This window comes from Lathamus discolor, chromosome 7 (genome assembly GCF_037157495.1).
Source record: "Lathamus discolor isolate bLatDis1 chromosome 7, bLatDis1.hap1, whole genome shotgun sequence".
Lineage (NCBI taxonomy): Eukaryota > Metazoa > Chordata > Aves > Psittaciformes > Psittacidae > Lathamus > Lathamus discolor.
The window spans coordinates 18,609,615-18,632,407 of NC_088890.1; the positions used below are offsets into that span (position 1 = coordinate 18,609,615).

A 22,793-nucleotide genomic window follows, 5' to 3' on the forward strand; every position below is an offset into this window, starting at 1 on the left:
CTGAGCTATTACTGAAATAAATAGCTGCATGGTTTTTTTTTTCCCTGGAATTCTTTTGTATCCCTATAACGCAATCACTGCAAGTACACACAGCGCGTTCGGCAACATTCACCCCAGTGCTGCGATTTCTGGACGCCTTTTAGTCTATTTCATATTCCTTATCTATGAGATTTCATTCACATTGACAACGTAGCTGTACAAGCAAGTTACAAAGTCACAGGGGCTCAATATTAAAATACTTTGTATTATTATTTAATAAAGTCAGGTCCCAGCATTGCTAATTGGGTCAAGCTGCTAGCCAGAGCGCCTCATCATCTGTCTAGGATGCAAATGGCATCACCGAATTACATTATCTTTCTTTTTCCACCCCCTCCTTTCCCTTCCCCAAAAATAAAGCACAAAATAACTTTGAATCGCCCAAGAGCTCTGCCTTCAAACAGGGAATTCAGAATGAAAGCCGAAATGCAGGCACACTGAAGTGCCACACGCTCTTTGCAGTACATATGGTACCTGTGATCACCCACTGTTTGGGGATCTCAGCAACAAGGTGTGCTCAGGCTGGTGCTTCACCCTTAATTGGCTTGAAGCTGGACCTGATGGGGTCGGTGCCACAGGTGTTGATGGGAGGGAGGCACAGGACTCCTTAAGGGTTTGTTTTCCATGTGCTGGTGGGACTGCACAAATTCCCTGCTTGCCAAAGGGGCACAATGCATCCTGCACCTTCCTCGCTGCAAATTTTCCCTCTCCCCTTTGCTGTAGATTGAGCTCAGCAAAGTGCACAGCGCTTCCTGGGAGCTGTCAAACAGCCCCCCCAAAACCTGCTGCTTCGCAAGATCTTGCAAATTGCTCTCCACTGTAAACCCAAACCACTTTTACCCCTTTCCAGGGAGGAAAAGGAAGATCAACATCATATGTCAATGGGGCCAAGGTCCCCAGCAAATAAACATGCCCAAGACGACCATCTCGTAACGCTGCCCGCTTTCAGTGCTGCACAAAATCAATTACACCTACAGGGCTCTGTGCAGCTGCAACTCACATCCCTGGCAGAAGTGGTGGGCCACAGGAGGGACTCCCTGAGCTTCCTCTCCTCACCAAAAGAGCTACCGCGATGTTGGCTCACCTCCTCCTATAACCAGGGGTACCCTGGTCTCAGCACGCTGGGGTTTGCTGTGAACAAACACCTACACCAGTCCACTGACCATCTCTGAATAGAGTCCACCTGCATGCTTTGAGGAGGGCAACAGGCTGGTCAGGGCAGCAGAGAGAACTCCAAGACGACCTGCACGGAAACAACTATTTATCTACAGCAGTGTGCAGGGGGTATGCGGCAGCCAACGCTCACAGCGGTCCGTGAAGGAAGCCTGCTGACACTCGACCTGGCAGCACCTTTAACTTCTTTCTCATTCGCAACATCCTCAAACCGGGGATACCTCCTGCTTAAACCTGCAGGTTTGCAGGCTGGGTGTCTCAAGTGGTGCCTCCTTTCCTCTCTGACGCAGGACAGCCCCAACCCTCAGGCACTGCACTATAAATCTGCATAAAATGCTGCCTTTCAGGTGATAGATCCTGAGCTGGCAGACCCTGCCTTCAGAGGCATCCCGTGTACCTGCACATGGAGGACCGAGCTCTTACGGGGCCTTGGGAACAGCAGCAGGTTAGCTCTCTCCCACAAAGATACAGCTCAGCAAAGCACACAGCACTTCCTCAGAACTCAAATAACCCCCCAGACCCATTGCCTTGCAGGATTTTGAAGACCTCAGTTTTATTAAATAAAAGAGCTTCTGCATAAAAAACTGTAAAGGCACGCACACACACACACGCACACAAAACCACTGCTGTGTGGATGCTCATTCTCAAATACTTTTTTTAACATATAAAATATTCTCTGCTTATTTCCACTTTTCAAAAAAGAAATGAAGTTGACATGTTAAAATCTGAGTTTCTATATAAAGCAGCTTTGTAAAACACAATATCCACACAATGTGCTGCTATTTTTCTGTCCCGGTTCCAGGACCCTGTTAGTGCAAAGCAGCGACAGTATAACTGGATGCAGAGTTGCTCAATAAGATGCAATACAGTAATGCATGCTACGGAATACTTTAATTATACTTGTTATCAGATCGAACTGAAAGCTGTCATGAAGCAGGACTCAGAAAACTTTAGCTGGCTCCTTTATAGCCTCCAGATTCCAAGACAGTAGCTACAGGCTGCCCAGGGATCTTGGTCCTGAGCGCAGGAGGGAGAAGCTTCCCTGGGATCATTCCTGGGGTTACACACTGGAGACAATACACTCCCTGCCTGAGTCCTGCTAAGCATATTTGAATGCTGATATCATACATCCAGGGCGAGGCTTAAAGGAGCACCGGGAAAGGCAAGAGCTGCAGATCAAGAGGAATGAAGTGACCTGGGACGGCTAATCTCGCACGCACCGCTGGCTGGCGCAGGCAGCGGCAGCGATTGTGTGGGGCTGGGTTGCAGGGGGAGGAAAGGAAAAGAGGGATTGAAGGCGCTGCTGGAAATCAGACAATTGGTTATTGTCCGTGCAGGAGCCGTTGGCTCACCCCTGTGCCACCCTGAGTCTCTTTGGGCAAAGGCCCTTTGCACGGCCCCGAGGGAGGGAGCAAAGCCGCCGGCAGCGGGGGCTCGGCCCATCTGCGTGCACCTGGACATCCCAGCCCTTCCCACGCTCCTCGCACCCCACACTCATGTGGGAAGGGGTTTATTGGGAACACCAGCACCTTCAGGCTCTCCTTCCTGACAACCCACAAGCCTGGAGCTCCTGTTAGCTGAAGGCACCTTCAGCTCAAAGCATACTATTAACTTGTACGCAATTACAATGTGCACAGACAGCTCCTGGCCAGGGAGCAGGGGGGCTGCTTGGAAAAAGGCTCACTCTGGATCAAGGATCACTGCTGCATAGCATGATGGCACCTCTTCCCCCAAACCTACCTTGGCTACTCACATCTACCCTGAAATAAATGATCTTGCACTCAGCACTGGCCCTAAAACATAAATCTCTGACGCTCAAAAGCACTGTGTGGATGATGCTAGCAAGCCTGTGCTGACCTTAACGTAACAGAGCAATCAGTCTGCCTTCTTAGAATGATTAATGGAAAATCTCCTCTGGAAAAGAAATCAAATTAACTGTCTTCAACCAAATGTCTACTGGAACACGAAAAGCTGTTCCGATAAAGACATTTAGGAGGGAAAAAAACCCCCTCATGAGGATGTAAATTCCAGTGACAGATCTAGGACTTATTTTATTAAGACTCTACCTAAAATAAATTAAATGGAGCCTACTTAAATGAGCACTTGAGGAAAGAAGCCTTGCTAAGGGGAAGGCAGGAGGCCATGCCCGAGTGCATGCTTGCTGCCATGTGAAGCTCATGTATGGGAGTATAAAAGGATGAAGGCTGGCTCTGAGGAGCAGTGTTAGCGCTAAGCAACTCTCCCTGCTCTCATGAAGCTCTGAGAGGGTACATGACAAGGAAAAGAGGCTGCAGAAGGATGGGGCATGTTGTGCCGCCTCAGGACAAAGAGAATTTATCCTTTCCTAGAAGATATGCAAATATTTGCCGTCACAATGGCATTGTTTTCCCCAGCAAAGGTCCCTGCAGTGGGCCTGACTCCAGGTCTGAGTCTTGCTGAGCCAGCCAAGGGCTGCAGCAGGATCTGCAGCAGCTCCAGCTCCCCTAAAGGTGCATAGGGAGGAAAAAGCAAGCTGCACTTCCTGGAGATCAATCTGCCTCATTGCCTTCAATTTACAACTCACAGGGAAAGGCGGGGTGGGGGGGGAGGCAAAAAACAAGGCAGAAGAAATAGCTCAGTGGAGGCCATCTCAGGATGGGAGTGGGAGAGAGTTAGTGCCCTAATGAGCAGTCTAGCTGCGTAGGAGGGAAACAGGTTGTTGTCTGTCTAAGAGAAAGCAGTGAGTGTGGCTGCAAGCAGCTATGAGATGGGAGCCCGGCGCGCAGTCTGATATCCGCTCTTCCCCTGATCCTGCAACCCGTCCTTGTGAGTAATTCTAACTCACAGTGAGTAGCTTCACTGACTCACGACCAGGCTTTTGCGTTTGAGGAGGGGAAGGAGAAGGGAGGGTGAGAAGGGCTTTCTTTTGGCATTTGATTGTGCCGTGCAAGGCTTACACTCCAGTAAGAAATGCCATGATCCTGCAAGCACGCCTTGGAGGAGCTGCCAAAATTCAAGTGGGTAACCCCACGGAAGGGAAAAGCTTTGATTTTAAGGATAAGTTAATGCCTAAGTGTCTGCAGAGGACTTGCTGAATTAGCTGATCTAGCTGTCAGTCTGTGTTCTGTAATTTTTCTGTATACTCAGGTGCGGTATCAGGCTCCAAATCAGCCTGAAATATATGCTGAGCTGCCCGTGGATCCTCCAGTAACTAGTGAGAAGTGCTCAGCCAGGTTCCTGTGTAAGGAACCTTGTGTAAGGATTTTGTATCTTTGTATAAGGATTTTGCTGAAGTCTGAGACTCACACAGCGCCCTCCATCCTTATTACTCGGTATCTCTGATATTCAGAAGTCAGTTACCAGCAAGAGCAGCTGCCTTTAGAAATACAAGGACAGTCCTGGCTGTTTCCTGGCATTCCTGCTGGGCTCCTGGCTGGGAAAAGGAAATGAAAATCCACTAGTTGTACCATCAGCCTTGGGATATGGCTGGGGCTTCCTAAAATCCCACCGAGCTGAGCTGGACAGGACCTGGCGCTACAGACTCAGCCAAGGGCTTGCGCCTTTCTGAGGGTAATGGGAAGGAGATGCTGGATCCTCTGCAGCTGATCCATGGCATTTCCTTTACTGCTGGGAGAAGGCCTGGACTGACTGTCCCTCTGCGCTGACAGCACAGGGCAGAGCAAAGCCCCAGTCTCCCCTGTTGCCCTCCCTGCTATCAAGACAAAAAACCCTCCTCCATCTGCAGAAAGGAACAGAGGAGAGAAAATACTGTTTCAGGAGAAAATACTCCGTCTGGTATCCCGGCTGTGACACAGACCTTGGAGGAAGCCAAACATACAGAGTGACAGTGAAGTGGTAAAACTGCCTTCTGCAAAGAGCACCGTGGCTCCTGCCACCCCACGCGCTGTATCACTGTGTGATTAAGTTCTTACCAGACTCTTTGGTAAAGGCAACCTTCCTGATCTGATAACTGCCAAGGACAAGCCAAATACGCAGGGTCAATCTATGCACATTTAATCCCCAGAAGGCAGATTAAGTGTATAATTGACCCATATAATCCATGTATCATCTCCAGTGAAATGTTTTCTATGTCCGGTTTAGGCAGACATGAGGCCCATAAGAAAGCGATCAGAGGCACAGTATTACCATTGCGGTGGATTTCATCAAAGTTCGAGATGGCTTTTTAATCACTGATCTCAGAGACTGCCAGATTTAAGCAGATGAACTCGCACTAAGCACATCTGGTTTAAATCCTTATCTTGTACTCAGGCTGGTGTCTTCAAGAAGTACAAGGAGGAAAAAGCTAAATTGATTTTTTTAGGTCTTTGCAATCTTCGGAGCCTCTCGGGGTGTTTTGATCTCTCATATCAAAAGCATGTTTTTGTTGGGTTTTTTTTTTTTTCCCCAGTAAGATATTGAATTAATCATCAGAGAGAAAAATGCCATCTGCGCTATTTAAGGGACTGCATCAGGATGCTGGAATTCACAGGATTTCGGGGAGCTCACTCGATGCTCAGTAGCCTTTTGTGTACGTGCTACTCGCCTGCGGCTGGGGAGGAAACATTATCACTATGTTTTACATTAGTGTTTACCAATTTATGAGGAAGAAAGGTTGGCACTCGCAATAGCTACTAGTCAATCATAGGCTTTCTGGATCACATATGTTCTGATGGGTTGAAGCCTATACTGTGAGCATCTAAGGGCGTGTGTAAAGATATACACACATACACACATGTATAAATAACATCCACCAAAGCGGACAACTCTAACAAGTGAAACTCCCACTGCCTTCAGACAAATCTTACAGATATATAAACTCCAGTCCTATGAAATTCTGAGTGTCCCGAGCCAAAGGGGACCCGAATTTTGCAGGATTTGTCTGAAGACTCAAGATCACACTGGAGATACCTTCCCAGGCTTAAGATACACACGCTTGCTTCTGCCACATTGTTCCTACAGTCACGTTCTGCATGTCAACTCTGCCCCCTTTCAGGGAAAAAGTGATGAAATCATACTTTCTATCAGGCACTACACACGGTTTGTGATCCTTCTGCATTGTGTGTGAAGTATCACAGCAGTTTAAATCCCAAAGCACTCAGCCATGCACAGAACGCATGGAAGGGATGCTGTGATGCTGTTCTGAAACTCTTCTGTTACCACTGCTCTCTACCAATGGGCCTTATTACAGTGTTTTAGCTTTAAATGTTATCAAATTAGTGAGCCAGGCCAAGTAAATAAGTCATGTTACTCTGCAGTAAACAGCACTGCCAAAAAGCTAGTTAGGTTTTGATTACCAGCAGAACTCCACGATCAATCTGTTCTTTCAATGATCCCAAGAATACAGATTTTCAAAATGAAGACAACTCTATTTCGGGGAGGAGGGGGGTTGGACTTGACTAATATGCAGAATTAAGAGGATTAGCACACAGACCACAGAGAAATATTACAACAATCATCTGAAAACAAAGAGCATAGCCCCGTTCTGCAGGTTTGGGCAGGGCATGCGATGCAGGGGAAGAGAGGTGGCTTCTGAGCTAAGAAATCATGGCAAATGCCTAAACAAAGACATAGTAACCCAGCTTCTGTTGGGAGATGGCCTAACACACTCTGCAGCCCCTGCTCCTGGGAGGAAACAAAGGGGAAATAGATGGAAATGGACTTAGAAAAATGGGGGGATTAGGAACATCCTGGGAGCTGCAAACCCCACTGAGTTTGTGATAGGCAACCTTGCACTGTGCACCTTTGCTCTTGCAGTACTCATGACTGCACGGAAAGGGGATTTCACCCTATATTGTGTCTCTAACATGATCCCATTCAGAGCAAAGGAACTGCCTGCAGGCAGACTTAAGCTGTTTACCTGTCCACCACTGCACATATTACCACATAACATCCTCAAAGTGGACTAAGCTTTTGCTGGGGTAAGCCAGCATCGCTGCACTAAGCCAGCAGAGGAGTCGGCCTCGAAAGTGTTAATAATCGCATTGGCTGGAGAAACTCAACAGCTAAGAGAACTGCTCCTCTGCCACGCTGGCGGAAGGGAGAACGAAATGAAGTCCAAGTCTAACTCGGCATCATAAATACAAATTTTTGATTATTCCTCTTCTCTTTCTTATTAAAAGGATAGTGAGCACCTAAAACGTCCTTTGAAAATACAACCCCTGGTGCAGAGACCAAACAAGCTTAAAGACCCCGTGGCTGTGCTGCTTTGCTGCATTAGGTGAGGGGGGCAAACGGCTGAGCTCTGGACACAGACCTTGTTCCTGTCCTTACTGAGACATTGCGAACACAGCACTGATTATGAGTACATGGGGGTCCAGGTGACCCCCACGTACTCATAACCCCCGCTGCTATTGACCCACCAGCAGCACCTCAGCTGTGCTAAGAGCTGACCTCAGGAGCAAACAGCTCCATTAGCTGTAACCTGGCGAAGACAATATATGACCACACAAAACGTAATTCCAGTTTTTGGATGGATTAGGCTCAGTGCATCTCCCTCCCTCCCGATGAAGCAGGGGCCCTGCAGCTCGCGAGCGCACACTCACGTACATGACACACGTGCGAAGATGCCGGCAGCGTCGGGTCCCAACGCCATCCTGCTGGTGCAGGGAATGGGAATGGGAACAGGAATGGGAACAGGAACAGGAATGGGAACAGCTCCCACATGCTGCAGCTCCTGCTTGTAGCCGGCATGGGTCAAAACAGGCAGAGCAATGCCAAAACTCTACCCTTGATTATCTTATTCCACATGAATCAAAGAGACTTGAGGAAAGCAGGGAGGGAAAGAAAGGTTTTGCACTTTCCACCAAGGTAGGTACTTTTTTTTTTTTTACTTCCACATCAACTATTAATTTCTTTAAAATATGGCTTGGTAAAACTAAACACGAGCAAAACAAACCAAAATTGACATTTTGGCTAATGACAGCCTTTCGAAAATTGCAAACAATGGCCCAAAGTGTCCAAGCACACCAACTGTGAATCATAGCGAAAGGATGAGGGAAAAAAGGCAGTGTGGGCATTGAAAAGAACAGTCCAGATGAGCTCTGGAAATTTAGCTGCTCTTGGAATAAATTTGAACACAAGCGAGTGATGCACTCGCGGGCCTGCTGCAGATGGAAGCGACAGGCTTTTGTTTTATGTTTTGTTTTTTCTCCCCATGCCTGCTTGATGGGTGATTTGCGTCTGGTGCTCTGCGCTGCAAACTCTCCCCAGAGCGAGCCGCCCGGAGGAGGCACTGCTGTGCTCTCCGTGCATGAATGAGGCATTCTCAGTGGAGATGGGTCATGCTAGTAGATGTACACAGCAAGATTATTTGACTCTAATTCATGCCACTTGATATAATGTGATAAAACATTTGACATGAGAGATAAGTTCCATTTTAATCCAGTAAGGTGCAGGGGAAAGAAAGAGTGGGAATTGTAAAGGAGGAAGAGGTTTCTAAGGGATAGGTAATGCGCAGAAAAGAGAGGTATTGAGTGAAGGAGGAGATTGGTTTGGGAAAAAAAGCAGCTTTCCCTGCACACTGAGGAAGCAAAAGAGCAAGTAAGGAAAGCGAGGAAGGTTGTTACAGTTCCAGTGCTGGGAGGCTGAGAAATGGCACTGCTGAGAGATGAAAGGAAGGAAAGTAGGGACAGGAGCTGCTTCAAACAGAAATCAATATATAGACAAATACCCTAAAGAGGACTGAAACACTAATGCTACAGGCCGGCCGTCAACAGAAAACCTTCGCTATAGAGCAGCTACGAAGACAGAAAGGCTATAATGCAACAAGAGCAACAGAAACAGAGATACCAGTTAACATGCATCCAAATCCAAAACAAACGGGCATCACAGGTCACTGTTCCCTAACAGTCCAATGAATTTATATCGTGCAACAGAAAAATAGCTCTGAACAACTGGGTCAGTTCCTACAGTGCCATCTTCATCAAGGAGACCATGTCTCAACTTTACCTTTGGTGTCAGACACCACAACATGGTTCTCCTGAACTGTGAAAGTCCATTCCTAATCAGCTTTGATTTGGTTAGCTTTTAAAATCAAAATTTAGTGTGCTTAATTTGCTGTCAATTTTGGAGTGCTTGTCAATGAAACACGCTGCAAAATGTGCAGAAGAGATGGCCCTTAGCAAGTGCATCTGCCAAAAACCCAGCTCAAATTTTAACAGTGAGAACAATGACTAAGATGTTCTGCTACAGAGAGATTTTCCACAAGCTTAAATATAGTAAAGGACTCTCTTAGAAGATGCTGTTCCCTTAAAATCCACACACAGACAGACCAAGACACAGTAGACTAGAGTAGAGATTTAAAGCAGGCAGAGAGCAGATACAAGCCTTAGTCAGAAAGAAAGGAAAGATTTGTTTAGTTTTTAAAGCTAGAACCAATTAATATTCTCAAAATGTGACTTATCCTCCTGTCTTATTTTGTCACATTTTGGGTCTCTCCTGCTTGGTGTCCAAGGAGGAGAAGGCATTTACTTACATCAAATAACCTTTCTATATACATCTCCTCATTGACCTTATCACGCAGGACATCCTGAGAGTGGCGGACAAATGTCACATAGGCATCAGCAACATCCATCCCCGGCTTCTGCATGGAGAAGAGAAGAGAGAAAGAGAGAGAAACATGAGTAGTGGCGCAGGGGCAGCTCCTCCGTGTAGCCTTGTTGCTGCTTTTCCTTCTCCTCCATCTCCTGCTGTCCTCATGCAGTCCACCCTTTCCTTACCTGACAGGCACTGAGTCCTGCTGCTTTGTGCCCCATGCCCAGCAAAATACTGCGTGCAGCACAAGATCCTGCAGGAACACTTGCTCTTTCTCTTCTCTTTGCCTACAGCAAAGGTGGTCAGAAGAAGCTCTTCCTCTGGACACTAGAAGTAGCTCTTCCTCTACATACTGATGCTGGGAAGTTGTCTTCCTACCTTTGGTGCTGTTGACCTAATGAGCGAACCAGCAAGCCAGGCTGAGGATTTCTTGTTTTCTTGGGTCATCTTCTCTATGCAAGCCCTCTGGTTTCTGAAGGTAGAAAGCTAACAACCATTGCTGGGCTCTCAGTTCTTCTTCTATGGTGTGAGGGTGCATGCAGTAAGCAGCTGGTGTTGCAGAAGGCATCCCCAAATCACCTTTCTTTTTCTGCTTAGACCTCTGACTTTAGCTCAGATTTAGTGCTGCTCTTAAGAATAAATTGGGTAAATGGTAAGTAAGGGAATGTATGTCTACATGAATGCTTACGCTGCTGCTAAACTGCAGGAAGCCTGCCTATGCTGCCACATCCCCACAGCTCTCTGCAGAATTTAACTGATTTAAAACAATAACCTACAAGTGTGCAAGATTTGGGGGATTACAGCACTTCTTTAAAGAAAATGGGAACTGAAGCAGGTGGATGGGAAAGCACAAGAAAAATAAATCCTGTTTGAGTTCACATTGCTTGATATACTGGAATCAAACTTACCTCAAAGGAAACCCATTAAAACACTGTAACACAAGTCATTACAAGAGCTGCCACAAAACCTTAAATTTCCATGGCACATTGTAAGTTTGTTAATAACTAGTGTCATTAGTTTCCATTACTGTGATTTACCTCAGATCACAGAGTATCATTTCTCTGCAAGATACAATTGTCAGCCGTTGTAAATTGAAGTTAGTTAACACATCTGTGTAATTTCCAGGGTGAAAATGAGGACAGTTTGGAAAGCAGTAGGAAGGGAGTTTTTTAATACAAAGCAAACAATTATCAAGCAAAGGGCCAGTGCTTGGCCCTTGGGAAGCCAGTAGCATTTCTTAACACCTACTGCAACAATGACAAGGTATTAATTTGAAAAACAATGAGGACAACATGAATGTGGCAGTAGTCAAGCGTTACACTTTCAAGCAATTTTCAGTATGCCGAGCGTGCCCGTTTCGAGGTGGCATTAAACGGATTGATTTGTACCCACGCAATTGCAATGGCATCTGTGGAATTAGATTTAACTGATGCTTTTCTGTTCGACACCAGCATTTTCCCTCTGTCCTCTAGTCAAACAGGTCTTTCTTTCTCCTGTCCCCAGACCGGCAGTGGCTCATGGACCATGGGGTGGCCTCTGGAAAGGCCTGGGAGCTGTGTGGGGCTTGTATTTGACTTCATTAGAACTGTTGGGGATGTCAAAGAAGCCGTTGAAATGTGACTTTGTTTCCCCGGTGAGTTGGGGAAACAACTGAAAAATAACCCAGATGAATGATTTCTACTCTATTTTATGCAAAGAACCAAAGCATCTGACTGGCCCCAAGGATGGGAGCAGACTCCACTCCTCCTGCTGTGGATTCTGGGAACCCCTGAAAGGGTCATTTAGCATTGTACTGAGACCACTTCCCTGGAGATGCTTTACTTTCCAGGAATGTAGAGGCATCAGAGAAGGCCACACTTTGCCCTAGAACTTACTTAAAACAACTGTTCCGTGCTCAAATTCCTGATGACCAAATGTTTAAGGTGCACTCGAACAACTACAGATTGCAACTGAAGAATCTCCACATTTTCTAAGGCTGGATATGAATTCTGAGTCTCTCCTCCTAATGATCTCAATATCCTGTTTCTATTACTCCAAAAGAACAGGACACCAGTCTCTGCACTGGGATATTTTAAACCAAGCAAGACCTCTTACTGTTCAAGAGTTTGTCTTTTCCATGCTAAGCTCAAGAAACAGTACTTTTTTAGGCAAAGTTTATCCTGGGCTAACAGGATGGAAACACCAAATGCAGATTATGTGGTCCAGGATATCAGATGAATGTATCACCTTGTCATGTGAAAGCATGAAGAGCAATTGCGCCTACATTCACTGTACATATATACATTATACATACAGGTCATCAAACTCAACTGGGTTATTCTTCATTTACCCTGCCCAGTCTAACCGGATGCAGGAACTAGTGTGGTGTATTAAGGTCTACTTCTTTTATTTCATTTCTAATTGCTCAAGATCTTTCTGCCTGTAAATGTTACAGTAACCCCTCACACCAGCCAGTATTCATATATTACACTTCAACTGCATTTAAATGTAAATTTCTGGCAAGTTAAGTGCTCTATCTAAGAACGTTAAGGGCTCTTCTCCTTACGAATCAAGGTCTAATTAGAGGAGACGATGTACAGTTTTCCTCTACCAATTACAGGAAAATGGAAGAAATTATTTTCATTAACAATTTCCCAAACACATGTTGCTAGCTCATCACCATCTCCCCAAAGTCATAAAAAAGTCATTTTCCAAAAGAGTAAAATAAACTAACAATTAGAAGAACAAAAATAAAATAGATTAGCTAATGTGTTAGATGTGTGTTGGCTCAGTTCTAACATGTCTGGACCTTTTTGTTTGGAAATTATACTGTATTTGTACAAGTCCAAATGAAGAATTAACAGAATGCACTGCTCCCATTTATTTATTTATTTTTTTTAATTTTAAATGTGATTCAAGCCAATTGCAGAAATATGGTACCTTTTTGACACCATCTGCAAATTATTGCCTAAACAGCCTCGTAGGTCTCCATGAGAGGGTAACTGCTCATTACTAACATCATGGAGATATTCTTTCCAGTTCAAATGTTAGAAGTGTGAAGGCCCATGGTTCAATCTTGGCTGTCAATGCATAATGTGGGTTGCTACACATGCCATAAACCAAAGCATAATGCAAATTACTATGACAGAAGTTGTTTAAATTGTGCTTACGGGTACATCCACGTATTTGGAAGCAGCCTTCACCTGTAAAAGGAACAAGAAGAGAGTTTACACCACCAATACATTTTCAGGTCTTTGCTTTTTCGTTAAGCACCTGTAAGGCCTCCTGCAGCCAAGACTTGGGGCAACACAATGCTGAGTGGGGTAAAATGGGCGATAAAAAACTATGTTTCTCATCTGAAAGAATAGGCAAGGGTGGTATTTTTGTTGTTGTTTTTTTTGGAGAGGTAACTTTACTGCTGCTAAAGCTCTAATAGCAACAGATGATAGTGTGGGAGTTGTGCTTCTCCCTCTTCTACTTCAGCGCGCGGGGGAAGACGGGGTTCGTAAGTAGACATCGTTATTTTCTTCGGAGGCCTCATTCTCTGCCCGGAGCCACGTGTCTCCAAAGGCAGCGCGTGTCTCTCCATTGGGAACCGCATCCTGGAGCCCGTGGGAGCTCCCCTGGCAGCAGGGGCATGATGGCATGGTGAAGCTGGCACGCACCGAGGTGGCCATAAGAAAGCGCACAAAGGACACCGATTTTGTCCCCTTGACCTTTGTCTTGCCCATGGTGTGCTTCCCCAAGTCTTGCGGCCTGGGATGTTATTTACCTCCTTTTTGTTGCCCTTGATGATGGCAGGAGAGAAGCGCCCCAAAGCTTTGGTGCTTCCCAGACTCCGAGCAGCTACATCAGTTTCCTATGATTTTCCTACTTTTTAAAAGATGTTATTGAGGGAGGGTACCAGAGGGTGGACACTGCGGTGTTCTCACAGGGGCTGCAGGACCCCAGATTGACTCTGTTTCTGATTTGCCATATAGCAGGGTGAACATCCCCTGGCATGGGAGGTGGGGTGGCCCAGTGTCAGGGCCAACTTTTCCAACTGAGCAGTGCCCAGCTGGCCAGAGAGACCTTTTTTACCACTGTAGCATAAGGCATAGTGTCTAGAAAGAGTACGGCTGGGATTTTCCACAACACTTCTGCTTTTAATTAGGGTAAGCGTTGCCGGCCATCTTTGTTTGGGTGTAAAAGCTCACCTGCTTTTAAATATTTCTAAAGCTACCATTAAAACAGCCTAAATATAACACGCACACAGTTGCATCTTGGGATGAATAAATTATGTGTCCCGAATGAGAGAATGAATGTATGTGTGAGACAGAATGTGAGAGTGGGTGGAAGCACTCATATGGTGTGTGTGGGGGGTGCATAATTAAGCACAATGAGGCGATACAAAAGACCAGACTGGTGGTAATTGCCGAGGTGAACGCTGCAAGTATTGGCAGCACCCAGGCTGCTGAGCCCGGGGCAAGAGCAGAGGGAAGGGCAGGAGGAGGATGCTGAGAGCCTGACGCTGCGATGTGTTACGGGGTCTGGTTGTCGAAGGGATAGAGGGGGCACGTCCCAGCATATGAGTTTATGAAGGAGGGAGCAAAATCACTGCCAAGCCATTGCTCCCTGCGAAGAGTGAATATCCCTGTCTATCCAGCTATCCCTGTTCCCAGCCAGCTGGACACCTCGCCCTTTCACTACATTTAGCCTCACAACTTTCTCGGGAGGTAGCTAAGTGCTACCCCTCGCTCCTGCCTAACAGGAGCGGAGGAGCCCCAGCCTCCATGCATGAAGGCAACTGGAGCCCGGCCAATGGCTGCAGCTCTGGAGGAGCAGGCGGTCGTGGCACACTCATGCCGGCATGGAGCAGCCACAGGTTGCCCAAGATATCTCCAAACCAGCTCTTCCTTCAAAGCAGCAAAGTTAAACCACCAGCAGGAAAGCATGGAAACCGATGCGGCTTGGCAGCCCGCAGAATTCAACCCGGGGTTTCTGCTCAGGGCTGCACTGTGCCATGCACCTCTGTCTTCAGATATCACACAGGGCATGAAATAATGTAGTGGCACCCCAGGAAACTTGCACTCTGAGCACGGATTTAGCACTCCTAGGTCCAGCTCAGTGCCACTATCTCAAACCACCTTCTACAAAGCCAAGAGGCGACAAGAATAACTCAGTCAGCTTCCTGAGATCTGCCCCCTCCACCCACAAAAAGAAAAATAGAGCTGCTTCTCCTGCCCACTCCTCTTTAATCAGAATAATTACTTGTTTTTCTTTAAACTCAGATTTGGCTACATTTAGTGAAATTTCCAAACTGCCGGATGTTGTGTGATTTTTGCTAGGCTGCCGTTTTTCACAAAGTATGTGACTTTGCCATGAAACGTCTCAGTTTACCATACAAATTTTGCACAGAACAAAAATAAGATCTTTTACTTCTGTCTCCCTTGGGTAATATGCAGTCTTTAGTTTTAATTACCGTAGGTGTAATTCTCCGCCTACAGAGGCCATCCAGATTCAAGGGAGTTTTAGCATCTGGCATTCCTGTGACTCAGTGGATCTGCACATGCAGATGCCCAGCCAGGGCCTGGGATGCTGCTGCCGAGATGCACTTAAATGTAGCAACAAACAGGGAGTGGAAGGGGGGAAAAAAGTCTGGCCAAATTTAGAAGAGTGTTTTCCTCTCAAAGTGCTCCGCAAGGAGAAGTGGCTAGTGAGAATTTATTAGGACAACAGATGCATTAATTTTATCTTGAATTTCGAGGCAAGAATTGGAAATGAGGATATCCTACTAGGTGATAAAACTGTCTGTCACAAGACCCCCGATTACATGTCACTTGCAGAGCGCCTGGAAAACACATGATGAAAGAAGTCAGCGGAAGGGGGTGGGAGACTAATGCTTTCTAGAGCTCAGCGGCTTGGACCATCACACTTTGTTGTATTTGTTCCGACAGGGAAAACGTGGGAGGTGGTGCAAGCATGCTGTAACAAGAGAGAGTTTCTCTATTTATCACTGCAAAGACTAAACACAGCAAATCACATTACTACTGCAGGGAAGGAAGACTATCTAAGCCCAGTACCAAAGGCTGGTCCTCAGCTTCCTCTTGTGCCTCTGGTGCTGCCCAGTGGTTCCCAGCGAACAAGCTGGGCAAAGCGAGAGATGTCCTTTGCCTGGAAAGGAGCAATCCTGTTTTTTTGCAGCATGCCCAGCCTCCCTGCTGGGCATGAGGGCTCAGCACCTTCCTGGAGACACGCATACACCGTGCACAGTAACTACTTGGATGCTGAAGCACATCCCTTCCCAGGGAACTGAAGCTACAGGGATAGGCTCAAAGGCTGTGGGGCTGTTGGAGCAGGACAAACCGTTTTGCTGCTGCTGGGGCTGTTAACGGTCAATGTCCGAGGAGCAGCAGAACCCCGTGCACCTACATATTACCTTTTCATGACTGGGCATCCAGGGCCCAAGAGCAGCCAGGGTCTTTGCTCAGCAATCGAAGGGAGCAGCACTTGGCAGCGTAAACAGTAGGATGTGGTGGGAGCAGCACAGCATCAAACAAGGAACAGCTTGGATTCACGGGGAAGGAAGGGCTGCACATTACACTGTCTACTCAGGCTGATGCTGGTACTTCCGATGCCTGGAAAGCTGCCGCCTCCACATCCTCTGCTGCTGCTGGCACGCGAGCATGTCCTAACTCTCCACAGCACTAGAATGAGAGAAGGTTCCACCCCAAGGCATCACCTGAACTCCCCCAAGCAGGGATGAGCAGAGCCCTGGGGCTGTAATCACATGGGGGCTGTCCTGGGAGAAGAGCTGCACCACTGGGCAGTGAGAGGGACACCCTCCCTTTCCCTCCTTCTCTGAAGAACAAAGTGCCTCCAGCACACCCGGAATGTCAGGATGCTTAGCTTGAACCCTGTGGTGGATTAAATAAACTGCATGCACATAGCTGCCCATGAGCAGAATTTCTTGCCTCTCTTGGTAAGCCTTCCTACATCCAACCCCATTTCCAAACAGATCCTACAAAACTGCCTCAAACTCAGCAAAAAGGGCCCAAGAGTAGCAAGTAACAGACAACTGCAAGTAGCTAAGACAACTCCTGAATGAGACTTTGAAAGCCTTCTGCCACGCTTGCAAAGAATCACTCGTGTGAACTTCCTGGCATGCGTTTTCAGACCTTTGGAAATCAGCTGCTATGCATTTGTCCTAAGAAGCTGTCACAACACTTCTCTGGAATATAGCTCAGACTGCTTAACCCTTGCTGGATACTGAGGCCAATTTTGCATGGATATTGTTTTTGTCCTGAACATTTCTGGGAAGTAAGCAATGTGACAAATTCTGCCATGTTAGGGAGGAGTGTGGCATTATACAGGCACCTTGAGCTGCATAATCTCATAGCATTTCCCCTACCTTGTTCTCTTTTAGAAACACAAAGGCACTCCCTAGATCTCCCTTATTTTGTTCACTACTTAAGACGGTCACTGTTACGTCCAGAAGACTAAGAGGAACATACTCATCATGCAAAAATGGCAATGAAGCAACTTTAGTTAGGGAAATCACACGTACAGTGCAATGATTTGCTTTCATTTTCATACACAGCTTCAACAGCATAAGCTCCACCAACCCAAATGATGACTGGAGATGGCTTTACTCTGTGCTACAGTACAATGGCCTGTGCACCTTGGGTGTTTCTATATTGTATACCTACAGGTTGTTTGTCTGTTCATGTGGGGGTTACAGTATTGAAACATCACACAACGGCAGAATTATAACATCGCTGATCTAGCCCTGGGAGAGCAGGAGAATACAACTCAGAGTTAAAGAAGAAAGGAAACTATAGTCTGTACTTACAGTAAATGACAGGAAAGAAGAAAATAAAGTTCCTTCATCGTATCTAGACAGTTTGGCCAAGACTCCTTCCAAAATGGTGACAAACTACGAAGACAAAAAATACTGCAATTATTTTTAATCATCGAACAAGGGTGTAAAAATCAGCATCAAAGACACCAACAGAGCTCTGAGCATTGCCAAAGGAACCAACAACCTGTCCCCAGGCACCATGGGCTGGGGCCTGTGGAGAAAGAAGCATTGCCTTTTGTGTGCTACGTGGTCCACCTCTTGCTAGGTGGGTATCATCCCTCGGTGTCATGGGTGATGTTGGGACAGGAGGTGGGAAGACAGCACAGCCTCTCCGGATGGGGAAGCTGGTGGTTCCTGCTCCCAGTACGCAGTGTCAAGCACGCAGCTAGCTGGGTATTCTTGCAGAAGAATTGAACTGGCATATGTTGATGGATTATGTTTAAAGGTCTCCACTGTATAATAGGGATGACTTGTTCTTAGAAAGTTTGAAAGTAGAGGAAAAAACACCCCACCATCTTTCTCCCTACGTACCAATTGCTCTCTGTGCTAGCACAGCACACCAGACCTACACAACAAACCAAGGGAAATGCTGGCAGCTGAGCTTGAGGAGACGACTCTGATGAAAAACAATTTCCAAACAATTAAACCTGACATTTTGGAATGTATTTCCCACTACTGTCACCTTTAAATTAACTTCTTAGAAGAACATATGGTGATCTTGCACAAGATGAGTTATTTTGTCCACACAACCTTATGCGTAGGAGCGGTGACCGCTTCCCTGCGCCACCCCATCATCTCTGCAGCAGCAATAAGCAGTGCCACCCTCTGACTGCAGCTGCCCCTCAGTACCATGGGGCAATGGTGACCATGGGGTGTTACCCCTGCATTAACTTAACACCCATGCCTTAAAACCACTTCTGGCCCAGTATGGCAATCCTGCTAGCAGCATATTACATCTCACACAGTTCCTAATCATCAAAGAGTCACCATGAAAGGACTGGGAGATGTATGATTCTGGCTGTGAGAAACAAGAAGCCAATTCAACATCTTAATGTGTCACATTTTAATGGAAACGCACATATTAAAAATGCAATGTTAACAGTGAATCACTTCACCTGAAGCTGAAGGTTACCTTTGCCACTAGGAGTGTTATCATTTCTTTGACGGTTTCCTCAATTAGTTCATCTATTTTTGAATGGTACTGGTGCTGAAGAAAAATAAAAGGGGGGGGGGAATATTAGCATTGATCACAAGCAAGAGCTCTACAGTTGTCAGACTCTTCCCTTGGTAAACCACAATATGCAGTAACAACCTGAAGAATTACACAGCTTATTACCTTGGGCTCCACTATGGCGACCAGTGATTACTTACAGTCATTGGTGAGACCCTGAATTCAGGAGAATCTAACATCAGGTTGTGAAGCATGGGCAAACCCTGCCCTCTTCTGCGTGCCTGCAGCTCCGGGAGCCACATGCAGATGTTGCAGGGGAAGCTTTAGCATCCCTGTGAGCACCGGCACCCAGTGCTCCTAGAGACCCTGAAATCCTTTTGCTTCAGTTCTGTGGGCATTATCCTGCTCATTTGGCACACAGATCACAATGAGATATGCATGCTGCTGGAGGGGAACGGGCAGCGCTTGCCTAGGGCACCACAAACCACACAGCCGTTGGAAGGGGGGTGGGGAGGACAAGAAGATAGGCTGAGAGAGCTGGGGTTGTTCAGCCTGGAGAAGAAAAGGCTCCAGGGAGACCTTAGAGCAGCTCCCAGTGCTTAAAGGGGCTACAGGAAACCTGGAGAGGGGCTTTGGATAAGGGCAGGTAGTGATAGGACAAGGGGGAACGGCTTTAAACTGGAAAAACCTGCATTTACACTAGATCTAAGGAAGAAATTACTCACTAGGAGGGTACTGAGGCACTGGCACAGGGTGCCCAGAGAAGCTGTGGCTGCCCCATCCCTGGCAGTGTTCAAGGCCAGGTTGGACAGGGCTTGGCGCAGCCTGGTCTAGGGGAAGGTGTCCCTGCCTGTGGCAGCGGTTGGAACTGGATGAGCTTTACGGTCCCTTCCAACACAAACCATTCTGTGATTTGCTGCACCAGGAGAGCTTGCAGTGTGTTAAACCCCCAGGAATGACGTTACACTCTTTCCATCTACTGCAGCAGAGCAGTTGAACCTGTGTTGCACACTGGGCTCAGCAAGCACATGGCTCAAATTAAGCACTCATTTAAATGCTTTGCTCAGTGACTATAAGATAGATCTAAGAAACACCCAACAAACCAAGATGAGCCTTTTTGTCTTGTGCAAAAGCCATCACACAGTGCAGCCCTGAGCCCTGGGTGTCAGCAGATCCCATGGCACCAGCTCAGGACCGGCTGACCTACACCAGTGCCTGCAGCGTCAGTGTTTCTGCATCTTCAACCCAATTTCTGCACATGCCAAACCTTGCTTAGCTTGGGAGCTCTGATGCAATCAGCTGCAATATGGTTAGAATAGGTACTAAAATACAGTCTCCTACTAATTTAGAAAAGACCTGTTTCCAATACAAGATTTAATTAGTGAAAACATACAGTATATTCTTATTTTCAATGGACTGAGAAAATACTGATTATGACTGCTTTCCAACACAAAACATTTGATTTTTCAGTCAAACATTTCAAGCACTGGTGCTAGTCACTATATTCATTACCACTTGGCATTAATATTGTTTTAAAATGTTAACATCAAATCACATTGAAAGAGACAAATCTGCTTTAAATACTAATCAGACTTTGGGAAGGAAGACTGCGAGGGCTTTACAAATGCTAGATGTTGGTGTCAGTGTCTGATGGTAATCTCTGAACTGCTCTACACTTTGGGTTTTTTTTTCCTATGACATTAACATTAATAAAGGAATTTGGACAAAAGAAAAGTCGGACACACTTACCCACTCTTTAGCAAACTTTTCAGGTGATTTGGAACAGAAATAAAGAGGAAAGGGCAAAAGACAGGAAAAAGAACATATGAAGAGAAACTATAAATAAACCAAAATCTTTTAAATAAAGAGATGCATGAGAACAACTGCATCATGCATAGAAACAATAAGCAATGGAAAATGAAACATGATCAAAACCTCCTTTCACTGAAACACCAGAGATTGTTACCTGTAGTATTTGCAGGCAGTAAAGCCTGCACGGACTCGACTGTACCTAACTGCTGACAGTCTCTTATGGTTTTATTTCGCTCCAGAGAGGAAGGCTGTCAACAGGCAGGTTCAGCATCGGGGCAACTGCACATCCTTCACCAGGACGGATGCACCTGAGGGGTGAGCCCTGCTGCAGGGGTTACATGGTGAGGCACATCTCAGGCAAAGTCCTGGCTGGGTACACGCACAGCATCACCTATGAGGGAGGACAGGCTGGCACTGCCACACCACAGGCTGTGATCCACTGAGTCCGCCCCGAGGTACAAACATACATGAACAAGCAATATTAGCATTTGCAGTTCCCATTTCCATGGCCTGCTTTGCAGGTCAAGATATATATGAATCCCTTATAGGATCACAGTTATGATGAATCTGTTAACTAACAGATTAACTAACACAGAGTTAGCTCTTGTCAGCTCCTGGGATTGACCTGGCCATTCCCAGCATAGCTGGAGATGTAGCTGCAGGGTGACAGGGACCTGTAACAGCTGGGTACACGCAGGAGCTGCTGATGTCCTTGGCATACACAGCCAGAACCTCCTAAGGGAGCTGAAGAAAGGGTTGTGCATATGTTGGGGATGTCTTCCCCATGACATTTTCCTTCTGCAACTAGATTTTCTGTGTGTGCATAAGGATTTAGCTAACTGATTTCATCGGGTAAGTCATGACTTTTAACTCAAAAATGGCCAGCTGCATGCAAAACAATACACTGTGAAATGTACCCACTGACGCGTTTTCAATTCAAACCTTGTTTAAAAAGCAAGTAAGAGCCCTGGTGGAATAAAATCGCAGCTCTGAGAGCAGGAGAGGACCCTGTGTACACACCAAGGACTCTGATCGCTCATTCCCATCGCAGCTGCCATCCCTGGGGCCTGCACAGACCTGGTGGGGGGCCAGGACCATGCAGAATGGGACCCGTAAGGCTGTGGGTCCTGCTCTGGGCAGCCACAGTGATGTGCACCCTGTGCTACTCGTGCTGCAGCTCCATTTCCACCTCGGGAAGATGAGACTGAGCCAGGATGGGGTTGGAGAAGGCGGCGGTTTGGAAAATAAGTGCCTGGTGCTGCTTTCACAGGCGCCTGGCTCATAAACCAGCATTTCTAACAGCTCCTTCTACATTTCCTATGGAAACGCTCGAGGTTAAAGATCACATATCTGGTTTACTTTACCCAGCGCAGCCCCCGCTTTCGATAGAGTTCATCGCAGCTTTCTATTAGCTCAATTATTACAATCCGTAATCAGCGCACTACAATGATTCAAGTTGACTTTATGTGATGAGTATCTTGCCTTGTCATGTAACAGATTGTGTGTACGTTGTATTTCTCTAAGGACCATCTGACCTTAGATATTAAATAGAAACATACTAGACCAACTGAGAAACATTTAATACATACATTTATCCCCTTAGATGTATTAAAAATTCAGAGGAAAAATAAATATTTAAGATGGTAAAGTATGTTTACCAAATGTTTTAACAGCTGCCTTTAGAGACAAGGAAATGGAAATGAAATGATGGGTGTTTGTTTCACAGGGTAATGCTCGCAAAATGCATTCAAGTATCTGTTAAAGTGAATGCAACTGAAGGTAGTCTGAAAGGGAAGGACATTGGGATGGGAGGGAAACCACAGGAGAGAGGTCAAATAATGTGTTGAGAGAGTCTCTGCCCATGGAGAGCTTGAACTGTCAGAAAAATCAGGGGTTTGTTTCTAACAAAACTGTTCTCCAGTGGGTCTGGGCAGACTCCTCAGCCTGAACACCACAGTGGGCACTGAGCCCTTTATGCTGCTTTTGAACTGTCTGCAAAGGGACCATGTTTCTGAGGGCCACTTGCCAGCAGCGGTACTCACAGAGTGTCCTGTCAGCAGGTTGTGTCTGTCCACCCCTCCCCAGTGACTAGACGGGGGGAAAGGGACTCAACAATGCACAGGCACAGCTCCCAAATTACAGAGGAATACGCAAGCTCCAAACCTGGTTTTTCATCCCTCTCCTGTCTGACTCATCAGAACTGGAAGAGGCAAGGTGACAGTTTGTTTTCCCCTCCCAACAACAGATCTGTATCTTAACTCTTAACCCCTG

The 22,793-nt window shown here is 46.4% G+C and overlaps 1 protein-coding gene across 3 annotated transcripts in view; it reads right to left on the reverse strand.

Moving 5' to 3' along the window:
* The window catches only part of CADPS (calcium dependent secretion activator), a 210,575-nt gene that overhangs the window by 11,748 nt on the left and 176,034 nt on the right, over nt 1-22,793 (reverse strand). For all 3 annotated transcript variants that reach the window (XM_065687841.1, XM_065687840.1, XM_065687842.1), the window contains 4 exons: nt 18,672-18,746; nt 17,531-17,614; nt 12,870-12,902; nt 9,662-9,769 (listed from right to left, as the gene is read on the reverse strand). In XM_065687841.1, the coding sequence (XP_065543913.1) occupies nt 9,662-9,769; nt 12,870-12,902; nt 17,531-17,614; nt 18,672-18,746 (300 nt within the window). The remainder of the gene's footprint in view (nt 1-9,661; nt 9,770-12,869; nt 12,903-17,530; nt 17,615-18,671; nt 18,747-22,793) is intronic.